Consider the following 14,140-nt stretch of genomic DNA (forward strand, 5'->3'; position numbering starts at 1 on the left):
CCAAGGAAGGAAGGAAAGAAAAACTCACATGCAGCTCGTGTTTCCGAGGTCACTGTGTTATACTCTTTGTATATCTTGTCCTATTTAATCCCCTTGGCCATCCTGTAAGGGAGGTATCATCGTCCCCACTCCATAGACAGGACCTCCGGAAGCTGGAGAGTACCTAAGTTACCTTCCCAAGGTCACACAGGTAGTAAACAGGTGGCAGAAGGACACATAGCCATAGAAAGGACATTGACATACTTGGAAAGAAATACCGGAGCAAACATAAAAAAAAAAAAATAGGATTTGAGTTTGCACAAAGATACCAGGAAAACAGACAGCGTGTTATACTTGTGACCTTAGGAATCAAAGGCTCTGGGTGCATCCTGAGAGTCTCAGAAGGTAAGCTCGTGGCAAGGCTGGGTGATCTCACCAAAGGGGCACAGAGCAAGTTCAAGTGCACCAGGTGGGGAAGCCTGACTCTCCTCGGAAGCACCCAAATGGCCGAGGCCCCTCCGCTCCATGGTGACGACCAGGACAACCAGGACGGCTTGCCTGGACCCTCACCGCATCCACTCCCCACCCGCCAGCCTCATTAGAACTAGGCACGGGCAGATGTCCTGATTTCTTTTCCCATTAAAGAAAAATAACATAAAACACAATACAATTCTGCTTGGTCCAAAAACCTGCTTATTAAAACTCTACTTTTGGAAAGAGAGAGAGAGAGGGAAAAAAAAAAAAGTGGTCTTATTCCCTATGGAATGGTCTCTGTTATGGCTAATTTTGATGGCTGGAAAATAGAATTAGATGCCTGTTTCTAATTCAATGTACGGTGTCTCTGGGCCCTGCATTAATAAGGAAGATGGAAGAGGATCTCCAACCAAGCTCTGAGCTGCATTTCCCTTCAGTCCTTGGTTTCTTCATTCTTTGATTAGATTTTAATCCTCTTTGCCCTTGAACTTCTCCTCTTCTGCCCACCTTCTTTCCCTGGGCCCTGGTAGGTGGGGCCCGAGTCCCTAGGCAGCCTCAGTGGGTGAGTTAAGTAGAGGCAGCGCTGCATGGCTGAGGCGTCTCGCCTGGGCTGTGTGGCCTGGCTCCCATGGCCCTTGGGCAGGCTCATCCTCCTCAGGATCGTGTCTGTGCTCAGCCATCCCGCACCCTGCTCAAGGGGGCAAGGGGACACACTGCTCCAGAGACATCTCTACCCTTCAAAGGACACCGTATGTGCCAGGCAGAGGCTGCCCTGAGCTGCGGCTCTGGGGTTGTTTGTACAGACCAGGAGGGCAGGAGGGGCCGTGGAGGACGAAATCTCAAGTCAAAGGGCCTGAGTTAGAGGCTCTGTTTGCCACGTACCACCTGTGTGATCACAAGCAAGCCCCTTACCAGCTCCAAGACTCTGTTTTCTTGGCTCTACAATGACTAGGGAGGAGGGAGATACAATGGCAAAATGTAAGTGAAAATGCTTTGCCATCTGCAAGGCAAGTCAAAGAATGTCATGATTCCAAGGGAAAGGGCCCTGGGCTAGGAAGCAGCAGAATCTGGCAGAGAGCTCAGCGCGCAGTAGATGCTCAGAAAACGGCTGAGCAACTTCCTTGCCAGGAAGAACTGAAGTGGACAGAACAGGGCTCACCCTATGAGCAAGAGGCACTGTGGCTAGACACAAGAAAGAACTTCCCATCAGGGTGGTGAGACATCGGGCCCTGCACTAAGGAAGGCAGCAGGAGGATCTCTGCCAACTGAGATTTGCAGCCTGTCCTCTGTCTCTTTACCATTCCTGCTGTATGCATGGGACGCACCAGTTCAGTCCTGCCCGAGTAGGCTTGTGGTAGAAATTTCCAGGGGGAGAGTCCTTGGTTTTATTCCACCATACAGTGGTTCGAGAATGCTAAGCAAGGCAGGACCACCTGCTGGAATGCCACGTTTCCCAACTCTGTTCTATCAGATACTAGCATTTTGTGGGCTTTTCGATCAACATCCTTTTGGGACTTATGGTCAATCCTATTTGGAAGAGATGAAGTAAATAGTTGTTTTGGCCACAGGACAGCTCAGAGTATCTGTGCAAATGCGTGCTGTGAATCTCCGTGAAGGGGAACCAAGATGAAGTGTTTATCCAAACATTTCTCCTTTTTATTTTTTATTTTGGCCACAAAACACTTATCATCTAAAGCAGTGCTGTCCAGTAGAACGCTCTCTGATGATGGAAATGCTCAGCGTCAGCATTGGCTGTCCTCGGGTGGCCAATGAGACTGAGGAGCTGCATTAAGGGTTTAACTTTGACTTGGGGAACCCATGGGCTCATTGTAATAATTAAATAAACTGTATAAAAAATACACGTGGTTGGGGCTCAGTTACTCTGTTTCTTGGGGAGCACCGAGTAAATCTTAAATCTGTATTAATGCAAATAAATGAATGAATGCTCATCACAGGGAGGCAGTTGGGTGCAAATGTCTGGTAAAGAAGGCATTTTGGGGTACCTGGGTGGTTCAGTTGGTTAAGCATCTGCCTTCAGCTCAGGTCATGATCCCAGGGTCCTGGGATGGAGCCCTGCATCGGGCTCCCAGCTCATGGGGGCGGGTGGGGGGGAATCTGCTTCTCTCTTTTCCTTTGCCCCTCCCCCTGCCTGTGCTTTCTCTCAAATAAATAAATAAAATCTTAAAAAAAAAAAAAGAAGGTGGTTTTGACCCTTGATGAGGAGGGGCTTTTATTTACAGATGCTGTAGGGCTGCCAGGGGGGAGAAAGGACTTAGGCAGGCACAGCAGTGCTGAGAACCCATATAAGCAGGAGCCCTGGTGGAGATGACATCTGTCTGCCAGCACAGCCCACCCAGAGCTGCGGGCATAGGGACAGCGGTGCCTGGGGGTTTGGGTGCGGGGCTCCAGGGGCCAGGGGCATCCAGCACCTGCCTGACCACATGTGGGTGCACAGCTGTCACTGGGAGCATCCAGATGCACAGACTTGCTAGATAGTGCTGCCTTGAATTAGCTAAATCTCATAAACACTGAATTTATGTTACAAATTGTCTGAGAGTCAGAGAAACCGTATTTCTAAAACCTGCATTTGTGAAAAAAAAAAAAATGCTTTATCAGGAATTGCCCTTGGACCTTGTTCCATCAGCAAAACCCGCTCTCCAGGGGAAGAAGCTCTTCAGCCATCAAGTACAAAATGCATCCAATTTTACATTTTCCCTCTCTCTCTCTCTCTTTGTAGCTCCTTAACAATGAGGCTAAAAATGTGGGAATTGAGTTTGCAGATGCAAAAAGCCTTGGAGGTTGGCCAGTCTCCCTGTAACCCAGTTCTCTCTGCTCCGCCCATGCCTGGCAAAGGGTGTTCCTGGACTGCTCTCTTGCTCGCTCTCTCTCCCTCTCTCTCTCTCTCTCTCTCTCTCACACACACACACACACACACACACACACACACACACAGAGGGGCGCCTGGGGGGCTCAGTGGTTGAGCGTCTGCCTTGGGCTCAGGTCGTGATCCCGGGTCCTGGGATGGAATCCCACATCGAGCTCCTTGCAGGGAGCCTGCTTCTCCCTCTGCCTATGTCTCTGCTTCTCTCTCTGTGTCTCTTGTGAATAAATGAATAAAATCTTAAACACATACACACAGAGGCAAATAGCTAAGGACAGATGGGAATGCCTGACCTGCTGGTCATCACCCCCCCCACCATCTGACCGGCCCTCCCCTTCTGGGTGCATCCCAGCCAGGGGCCAAGTCCACAAATCCACAAGCCCCGCCCTGGCCTGTGGGGCGGAGCCACGGGGTGCAGAGCTTACATTCTGCTTTGGCACAGATGAGGCAGGCGGTGGTACAGTTGAAGAAGTTCAGGATCCCAGCTACAGCCACGCTGATGTCCGTGTTGCTGGGGTGGAGGTTCAGGGTTGTGAATCGCTGGAACTGGAACTTGATAAACTCCTCTGGGGCCACTTTGAAATGAGGGACCTGGGAGGAGGAGCAAAAACATGGGCAGCAGGGGGGATCCAGAATGAGTAAAAAGGAGGCCAGGCTTTGGACTGTGGAACCTTCTAGGTAAGAGATCTTTGCCAAGGGGGGAGATGGAGCTTGCAGGACTCAGGACACCCTCGCCCAAGGAGGAAGACAAGATGACGTCTTGGATAATGCTTAAAATAGGAACACCCCAATGAGAACCCCATGAGCCGGAGACCTGTGTTAATGTACTTTGGACCTTGGACAAGCTGGGGTCTGGGGCCTTGAGGGGGCAAAACAATAGGTCTTTACTCCCAGAGCAACTGCCCACTGCTAGGCAGTGAGACAAAAGGCTCTCAGAGGCATAATCCTTATGATATTTTATTTGTAGTTAATAAATCAGAGCAGAAGGCAGCTGAAAGAGAGAAATACTGCCCCAGGGATTAAGACAGGAGCCCCGTCAGCCCAGCCTAGCCGACAAGTGTATAAACCGGCTCCCAACAAACTAACAAACTTCCCATGTGACCTCCTGGGATAGGCTCCTGCACACACACACACACACACACACACACACACACAGCAGGAGCGCCGCAGGCCGAGTAGCCATCCAGAGTGCCTCTGAGTGGAGCCAGGTAAATAAAAACCTGCTCTGGCTTCATCAGGACAGTGTCAGCTTCCCTCTGCATCTATTACTGACATTTCTGGGAGGCGCTGCCCCTGCCTCCTGCCTTCCCTTCCCTTCTCCTGGGAAGAGATAGTAACAGGCTGTGATGCTGCTCTATTGGCAGCGTAGGCCACTGGGTAGGTAATAGGAAAATTAAAGCGTAATAAGCTGCCATCCACCTTGATTTTATTTTGTTACCCTCATCCCTGGTACCCGGAGCCAGGAGAGCCAAAGGCTACTTGGCGCTTCTATTGTTGAAGAAGGACTCCAGAAACCTCAAGCCTTGTCCTCGCTCAGGACCGGTGCGCCACAGGAGGGCCCAAGTTACAGCGAGCATGGGTTTGGAATGATGTTAAAGCAAGTAAGATTGAGAGTAGACAGCAGGAAGAACTTCCTGGTGGTGAGTCTGTGGCTCCTGGAGTAGGTTATTCAGAAACCACTGCAGAAATTGTCCTTGCCTGGGCTGGCCCAGTGTCTGGGATGATGTTGCGATGATGCCTGTAAGATTTTGCACCTTGTCCTTTTAAGATTCTGGGAGAGGTCAGCCAGAGACCAGAGCTCCTCTGAGGTTAGAGAGGGGCAGATAGGAGGGTAGAGAGGAGGGAGGGAAGGGAAAGATTTAGCAGAAACTAGGGAGAAAATTTCTGAATTCAACTGGGATTAGCTCTTGAACCACAGAGAGAGGGCAACCAATATTTTCCAGCAGACTCTGAAAAATGTGGAGCTGGAGAGAGCCTGGTGAGTTATGAGAGAAGACTCAGAAGAGTGAGGTTGATCTAAGGAGTCATAAAAGGTCTTTCCTCCTAGTTTTTATTGTGTACCCCATACAATCCATCTGAAAAGAATAGCAGGTGTACCTTGAAAGGAAAAACAGGGTACAAAGGGGGCAAGATGGAGGCCCAGGCCAGGCAGGGTGGTCAGGCTGATGCATTGGAGCATCTCTGACCCAGGCCCTCCCTGTGTGGCCATCCAGCCTCCATGGCTCCAGCTAACTCATCCACAACAGAACGAACCCTTGGAGACACCCTTTAATCCACAGACCCTAGAGACAGAGCAGGAAAATGAAGGAGAAAAGGGGTTTTATAGGTTATAGATTTGGGTTTGCATCCAGGTTCTGCTGTGTGATTTGGGGCCAACTGCTTAACCTGTCTATGCTTCCTAGGGATGAAGATAACAATGGGTGCTTCGTGGATCTCTGGGAGGATAAAATGAGAGCCTGTGTATGAAGGACGTAATAGCTCAGGACCTAACATGTCATAAGGGTTCCTGCAATGCCTTCTCTCCTCCCCTTCCCTCTTTATCCCCAAGTCTAGGGGCTTCTGAGAAAGCTCCTGAAGCTGTCTGTGCAGGGCAGTGGGGGAGGAAGGGCCCCTCTAGGAGGTGGAGCTGGTGGGAAGTCTCCAGCACCGCCTGCCATCTTGAAGGCTGCCATCATCCAGCTGCTCTCTGATGGGCCCAGGCAGGGATGGCCCAGGCCAATCTCACTGATTCTCTCTCTAGGACAAAGATCAATCCATAATTGGTTTGCAATCGCATCCCAGCAAGGCACTGAGGGGGTGTGGGGCGTGGGGAGGAGAGGTGAGGCAGAAAGCAGCCGGCCACAGGGCTACAGAGATGTTAGCAGCATTTAAAGGAATGAACTCCTTGGTGGGAACTCCATTTCTTTTCCCTGGAGTGGAGGTGAATCAGTGTGAGCCAGTTCAGCCTCATAAAATATGAACAGAAATGCATAATCTGAATGGAGAGGAAAGGTTGCTCTGGAAGGGATATGACCAGACAAAGGAGGAGTATCGGGCTGGCTCTTCCCTGGGCAGCACGACCCAGCTGGCTGGTCAAAGGCATGGCGCCCAGGGTGGCAGGGTGGGGAAGACGGTTGTAAACCGGGGTCCCTGCCTCTGGCCTGCAATGCCAAACAGGGTTAAGGGTTACATGTTAGCTGAGATCAAACAGCCACTGAACCCCATGAGGAGGCCATACTGGAGTGGGGCCTGGGGGATGGCTGTGAGGAACAGTGAGGCAGTGTGACGGTGGGGAGAGAGAGGAGAAAAGAGGAAATGGGGAGCTGAAGTCTTGGCAACCTCCCTTGGTAAAGATCCCAGGGCCGGTTGGAATAACAGCCTGCCACAGATCCGAGCTGCTACTTGGAGCGTGGCAAGAAAGACTGGAATTAAACATCAGCTCTAACTTCCTGGGGCCCAGGCCTGGGAGATGGGGGTGGAGGGGATGCAGGAGGAACAGAAGCTCCTTTTCGTGGCCTGGGATGGGTCCAGGGTCAGCTTTCAGGACCTCTGCGGGGGATGGGATGGAGAGCTGTCAACAGAGACCCGGCCCAGGGGCAAAAGGCTCAGGGGCCTTGGCCTACAGGGCAGTGGCCTAGCAGTTGGGAGCAAGAGCACCCACGGGACGGAGGCAGGGCTGTCTGACACTTTAAAAGTGCAGGAGACAATTCTGAGAGTGGTTCATGAACCAGGGAAGATAAATATCCTGCCCCAAGCCTCAGGGGACTCGCCAAGCCCTCCGATCATAAGAAAAGTAGTGGTGTGGGGGGGCAGGCACCCCCTCAGAGGGCATGGGGTAGGCAGCAGCCTATCTGCTGTTCTGCTACCTCTACAGGGGGCTGAGGGGGCGTCTGTCCTGTGGTGGGTTTTGTCCTATCTCTAGAATCAGATATTCCCAAAGCTAACATTTCTGGAAGGCTGAGCCTCCAGGCCCCAGAACAGGTGCAAGACTGACCCTTCCCTGCCCCTCCCCACCGGCTCCTGACCTTGCACCTCCCACCACCAAGCTCCATATGTTCTTGAAAGACCTGGTGGGCTAGAAGGCCCTTGAGACCAGAGAGGGGCCAAGGGGTTATTTGGCTGCTGTTCCCCAGGGATTTTTGTGAAAGGGAAGACAGATTCTAGGAGAAGCGAGGAAGGTTTCCAGCAACGAGCTAACCACCAAATAAACTTTTGAGCCTATTTTCTCCAGGGGAGGAGGAGGGAGAGAGCTGAGGGAACAGGGAGCAGGCTATTACTCAGAAACTCATCCCCGCCTGTCTTTATCCCCATGGAACTGGAGCCAGAAGAAATGAACTCCACAGTGAAACCAGAGCGGCTCCGGGTCGGGGTGACACCTGCGCTCGAAGAATTCACTAATGGAAGAAATAAGCACTGGAACTGGTGAATGGGGAAGAAAACTCAAGAGAACTTTTTTCTAGCGAATTTATAAAATGGAGGTTTCAAACTTTATTTTAGCAATAAAATGTAGCAGTGCCTCCCCCACTGCCCCAAGGGTATTCTCCGCCAGAGTCCCGGTATCTAAACAGATAGTCAGTCGCAAAGCATCTCCTGGGGAGCTCAGACTTCTGTCCTCTGGGTGTCCCCAGAGGGGACCAGCCTCCACAGCTTTCCCCTCCACCCACCCGTCATGGGGCCCCCGAGGGACTTGGAGACCCAGAGGAGCTCAGTTTGAAAATCCTGTTGCAAAACCTCTCCTCTGTGTCTCCTCCACCAAACCACCCGGAGGAAAGTACGTGCCCAACAAAGAACCACTTCTTTTCACTGTTTTCATGTTGTTGTTGTTGTTGTTATTGGCAACACCAACCAACCAGGCCCACATGGGCTCTTGCAGACCTTGAGAATCCAGGGCCTGCCAGGGTCTCCCAACCTGATGGAGCACTCACCTCCTTCTCCCCACAGATGTTGCTGATGATGGAGCTGGAGGCCGGGCTGGAGGAGGGTCCCAGGACAGCGACCACCCCCTTGGGGAGAATCTGACACACTGCAGCAACAGGGAAGAAAACAAGGCCCTCATCAGGTGAGATGTGGGCCGGGTGCCCTGCCTGGGTTTTGGGCTCAAGTCCAACCTTCACTCGCTGGATCCTCACCTTCCACCCCCGTCTCCGCCTCCTTCCTCCACTCCCCCGACCCTTCCAAACCCAGTGCCTCTCCTCTTCTGGACTATGGGACTCCGGGATGGTTTTATTGGAGTTTATGGACGGTATTAAATGAGGAAATGACCCAGGTTATGACAACATACGGCCGCAGCCAACAGGGTGTATAAATTGTCTTGGCTGTCACTGAAGGACAGAGGCTCATGGTGGAAACCTGCAGGTTCCATCCTGCCAGGCCTGCAGCGTGGGTGTCGGGAGCCTAGGCACCCAGCTCATGGAACAGTCACCTGCTGTGCAAGCTGTTAGCCTCTCAAGTATAAAGAAGAAGGGGAGGAAGAAAGGCAGGCGAGCAGAGGGACAAAGGGTGGCAGGGATGATGCAGGCAGAGAGGAGAAATCAGACTGAGCTAAAGCCAAAGGGAGGAGAGAGACCTAAGAAGAAAAAGGAAATGAGAGGCAGAAAAAGAGAGTGAGAGGCAAGGAGGGGGGTCTCATGTCTCAAAGCTACCCTCCGCCACTCGTGTTCACCTAGACCCCTACGTGGTGCACCTGCTTCCCGGAGCGTGTCGGGCTTCCCGGTGGAGAAGAGGCCCTTTCTTCCTCTACTCTGGACACTCACTCTCCTGTCAAAGAGCACCTCAAATGCCTCCTCCTTACACCTTCCCCGGTTCCTCTATGTAGAATTAATCTTCTCCAGGGCCCCTGGTGTGTCCCTCTGTAAATGTGTCCCACATTTATAAGACTCTTATAAATGTGCCTATTTCCGTTTGTTGCTTCGATGTCTTTTTGCTCCCACTAGATTTCCAACCCCGAAAGGGCAGGAGCTGAGCCTTACTTCTCTCTAAACCCCCACCTCTCACTTCTTCAGTGGCCAGCACCGGGTTGTCTAGGTGGCCAGTTCATATTCACTGAATGAACAAGTGGCTGGATGGGCTATGTGGTCAGAAGAGAGGAGAGAATCTCAGATTTTAAAACACGGAAGAAGAAGGAAGGAGGTGACAGAGAGAACTTGAGATAATTCTCAGGACACACACTCTAGTAGTATCAGAGCCCAAGAGCTACCCCTCGGAATATGCACTGAGGTTTCCTGACATGCTGCAAGGCAATCTTCCCTGCAAAACTCAAAGCTTAACTCTGGACACATTTTCTTCGTACTCACACGTCAAGGGTCACGACGAACCATTTCCCAGGTCAGTAAACCGAGATTAAGGGAGCAGCATGAGGTTCCTCACTGAATTGGCTGCAAAGCCACTCCTGCACCCTAGATGTTCTTTCTCCTAGGGTAGGGTCCTGACCACTGGCCCACACGGGGTCCAGGTGGTGGAGAGAGCCTCAGAGTCCCAATCCCAGTGTTACAGTTTGCCACACAAACCACAGGTCTGCAAGCTCTTCTCCCAGCCTGAGGCTCCAGCAGGGATCCTGCCTTGCCACGGATCTCAGCTGGCCAAGAGGCCGTGGGCCATGGGTACCAGACAGGACCTCGTCTGTACTGTGTCAGAACCATTCCCAGTGACAAAGTAGCCACGAGCCGGCTCCATCCCTGACACCACTTGCCAGGTGCAAGCGGTGCCCACGTAAGTGAGCTCACGAGATCTCAGCCAGCTTCACTCTCACTGCTGCTAGATGTCCCAAGTCCATCGGCCGTCACACTATGACAGCTTCAGGGGTGGGTCTCACTTCCTGATTTTACCAATAAGGAAACGGCCCCCAGGGGATGTTCAGTGACTCCTCCAAAGTCATGTACTTTGCACAGGTCAGAGCCAGCATCGGAATTCAAGTATGCTGGCCCCGTCCTGCCTGGTGCTCATTCTGCTCTCTCGAAGCCACCCACCTCCCTGCGGCCACCTCAGGCATCCAGTCCAGGTCCCCATCTCTTTCTCCTGAATCTGCTCCCCAAGGTCATCAGCGACTTCTGAGCGATGCTCATCCTACTCTATTTTTACCGCATTTGATGCTATTGATGGCATTGCTCTTTTGAATTCCCTACCACCCTCCAGCGCCCATTCTTGTCTGCTCCTCTGGCCAGTCTTCCTCACTTCCTTTGCCAACTCCTCTTCCTCCTCCGCCTGATGAATCCAGGTTTGATCCCTGCCTCCTTCTCCCTGGGCAACCTCACCCTTGCCTTGACCTCCACTCTTGTTCCTGCCCAGGTGACCCTGCACTCTGACCTATGCACTGGGTTACAAAGTCCAGTTTCAAACACCTGATGGACATTGCCACAGGGACTTGGCTGTGGTGTCACCCCCTCACCATGTCCACAGCAGAGAGGCGCATAGTCATTAAGAGCATGGCCTATGATGCAAGGCTGCCTGGCTTTGAGTCCCAGCTCTGTCATTTCTAGCTGGGAGACCCCAAGGAAGTTATCAAACCTCTCTGGGCTGCTCCCTCATCTACAGAACTGGGATTCTAACAGTAGGGTAGTGGGAGAATTAAAGTGAATTAATGCACACAAAGTGTTTAGAATGGCACTTGACATGCCACACAGCCTTATTATGCCCATGGCATCACGTGTGCCATATGCTTCTTATAATCTGATTTGACCTTCACACTTCTAGGCAGAAGAGTGTTATTTGCCCCTCTTTAGAGATGGGGAAACAGGCCTAGAAAATTTGCATGACTTGTTCAAGATCACAGGTAGGACATGCCAGAGCCGGGCTTGAACTCAGAGATCCATCAGGCACAAAGCCCAAGCTCTGAGAACCACTCTACTTCACCCCACTTCACTGTATAGGCTCCAACTCAAGTCACTGTGACTCTTCCTTGGCTTCCCTCACTGAATCCACTCACTATACCCATTAGCAGCCAGATTCCAACCCCTTGACCTGCTAGCCCACCGTCCCCTCCTTTCCACTCCCATTGTGATGGTTCTAGATCAGCCCCTTCTCTCCACCTGCCCCCTAAGGGGGTTCTCTGTCTCTGGAATTCATCATTTCCAATCTGTTCTCCAAACCATGAGACAAATTATAATCCCCAAACACAGGTGTATGTGCTGTTGCTGGGCAGAGAGCCTGTCTTATTTACCTCTGTGTCCTCCGTACCGAGCACAGGGCCTGACTCCGAGTTGTGTGCTCAGTAAATAGTTGCTGAACCACAGTGAAGCCTGCTCAACATTTTCCATGGAAAATTGGAAATGAGCTAAGGATCCAATTATAAGGGACTACTGTACCTAAAGTGTGGGTCATATAGCCACATGAAATATTATTTAGGTGTTTAAAGTGCTTATGAACAGTTTATAACAGTATTAAAAATATTTATGAAATAATATTAAGAGAAAGAAGCAGGATATAAAATTATACGCATATCTACAGAAAGGCCACATCTAAGCAAATACAAAAAAGTTATGCGCTCAGGATAGAAGATGCTATAAAAGCCCGTGTTTACCAAGTGCTAATTATGGCCCATTCTGAGCACTTCATATGAACAGATCTATTAAATTCTCAGAACAACCTGATGAGATAGGAACGATTACCGTCAACTTCATTTTACAGATGAGAAAACAAGACAAAAAGGGTAAAGGTTGGAATCAGGATTCACACCCTCCATCCCTGGCCCCGGGGTCGGCACGCTCACCCCTGTCCTGTGAAGCCTCCCATGGCTCACAGCTTAACCGGATGGTCATGGGGATTGCTTGGGCCAATTCAACACTGAATGACTCCCCCCACCGCCTTTTTTTCCCTTTATTTTCTATAATGAGCATCTTTTATAACATGCCATTATAAAAGATAGGATGCCGTAAGAAAAGATTCTTCTGAGAGGCGAGTAAAATCCAAATGTGTGTGATCTCAAGACGCTACCACCTTTCCAGCCCTTCTTTCTCCCATCGTGCTGCCGGCTGCCTCACGCCAGCTCACCCAGAGCATGCTTCTAATTCTCCTCCTTGAGCCTGTTCCCAGGTAGTTCTCTCTGACCAGACCAGGGATTCTTCACCTGCTGCCTCAGATCTAGGGGTAGAAGTCAGTGGTCTACGAACACTTTGGGGGGAAAAAAGTGACATCACTATTGTTTTCTCCTAATTTACTCTGGCATTTCCTTCAAGTTTAAACACAAGCAATAAACCAGAGGCAATAACGGTACCTGTGACTTCGTGACCTACAAGCATCACAAATGTTTTCCTGTGACACTACAGTGCTACAGATAATCTTAGGAGATCATTTATATTATTTCAAACTTTGGCTAGCATTTGGACCTATTGCTAGGCTTGGCTATTTAATACATTAATAAAGAAGCACATTTATAATACGTCATTATAAATATATTTTAACTGCATTTCCATATGGCTGGTTTCTTTAGTCATCCTATTTTATTTTATTCATTTAAAAACACTTTTCTGGGCAGCCCAGGTGGCTCAGCGGTTTAGCGCTGCCTTTGGCCCAGGATGTGATCCTGGAGACCCGGGATCGAGTCCCACGTCGGACTCCCTGCGCAGAGCCTGCTTCTCCCTCTGCCTGTGTCTCTGCCTCTCTCTCTCTCTCTCTCTAATGAATAAATAAATAAATAAAAATTAAAAATAAAAATTAAAACACTTTTCTGTGAGGTACCTGGGTTCAGCTGGTTCAGTGGCCAACTCTTGGCTTTGGCTCAGGCCATGATCGCAGGGGGTCTGCCTGAGATTCCCTCCCTCTGCCCCTCCCCCTGCTCGTGGGTACACTCACATACACACACTCTGTCTCTCTCTAATAAAAAAAAGAAATCTTAAAAAAAATAAAAACACTTTTCTGGGAATGAGTCCATTAGCACCATTAGCACCCCCAGGTGACCATGGCCTAGGCACTCTTTTGCCCTTCTGCTTGGCAAACTCCTACTGATCCTCCAGTGCCCAGCTCAGATCTTGCCCTTAGGCAAATAGACACCTCCTCCTCCTCCTCTGCACATCACACTGTGGCTCTGAGTCAGCTCTGCACTGGAGCTGCTGAGAGACATCAGCTTCCCCGTTCTCTGAATTCTTGGCCAGCTTCTGCCCCAAGCTGGTTCATTATGTTGGGCTGCAACAGAGAGAGGATTCTCCTAAAAATAAATTCTTATAAAAGGCTAAAATCCCTTATTCCCAATTCCAAAAATCCAAAAGGCTCTGAAGCTGGATGGCTTTCATCGAGCTCATTTGGTGGCAAATCTGATCTAAACAGACAGATGTGAGGCTATTCATAGTATGTGAATATTTGAATATAAGGATGTGTATTTGAGTATGGGCTTTGCCCCCAGCCCCACTGGAGATGTTACTTAATATATGGTGTATGCACTACATGACTTTTCTGATATCTGGAAAGCTCTGGCTTCTAAAAACATCCAGCCTTGCAGGTTTGTGCACCCGTGCCTGCTGTTCTGAGTACCCATCTCCCATCTCCCACACTGGACTGGGAACTCCTTAAGGGCCTGGGTCACACCAATTCAGTTCTGGCAAAAAGGCATTGCTCGACAGATGTTTGCTCACCTGACTTGACATGAGCCAAGATGATCCAATCCCCATGGCCTGGGGGTTTCCTGGGGTCTGAGAATTGCTCTCTCATTCCCTATGAGGGATGCTTTGCTCAAGACAAATGGAAACTGCTTAGGAAGCACCTCAGCTCTGCAACCTCCCGGACCCTGACTCGACAGGCCCAGGCCATCTGTAGAGGGCCCTGAGCAGTGTGTGGGAGGGATGGGAGGGGCGGGAGGTGCACTTTACCTCTGCCTCCCAGGGAGCAAGAAAGAGAGGG

The 14,140-nt window shown here is 50.6% G+C and overlaps 1 protein-coding gene and 1 long non-coding RNA gene across 6 annotated transcripts in view; one reads left to right on the top strand and one right to left on the bottom strand.

The window, feature by feature from the left end:
* Nucleotides 1–14,140, bottom strand: part of GRIK4 (glutamate ionotropic receptor kainate type subunit 4) — a 424,573-nt gene that overhangs the window by 153,541 nt on the left and 256,892 nt on the right. For all 5 annotated transcript variants that reach the window (XM_041769772.1, XM_041769768.1, XM_041769770.1 and 2 more), the window contains 2 exons: nucleotides 8,239–8,336; nucleotides 3,760–3,925 (listed from right to left, as the gene is read on the bottom strand). In XM_041769772.1, the coding sequence (XP_041625706.1) occupies nucleotides 3,760–3,925; nucleotides 8,239–8,336 (264 nt within the window). The remainder of the gene's footprint in view (nucleotides 1–3,759; nucleotides 3,926–8,238; nucleotides 8,337–14,140) is intronic.
* On the top strand, nucleotides 3,793–9,207 carry LOC121499271. The gene is made up of 3 exons (XR_005990080.1): nucleotides 3,793–4,012; nucleotides 8,255–8,372; nucleotides 8,980–9,207. It is a non-coding gene; the product is annotated as an uncharacterized LOC121499271 (long non-coding RNA).

The sequence above is a fragment of the Vulpes lagopus genome, chromosome 10 (assembly GCF_018345385.1).
Source record: "Vulpes lagopus strain Blue_001 chromosome 10, ASM1834538v1, whole genome shotgun sequence".
NCBI classification, from domain to species: Eukaryota; Metazoa; Chordata; class Mammalia; order Carnivora; family Canidae; genus Vulpes; species Vulpes lagopus.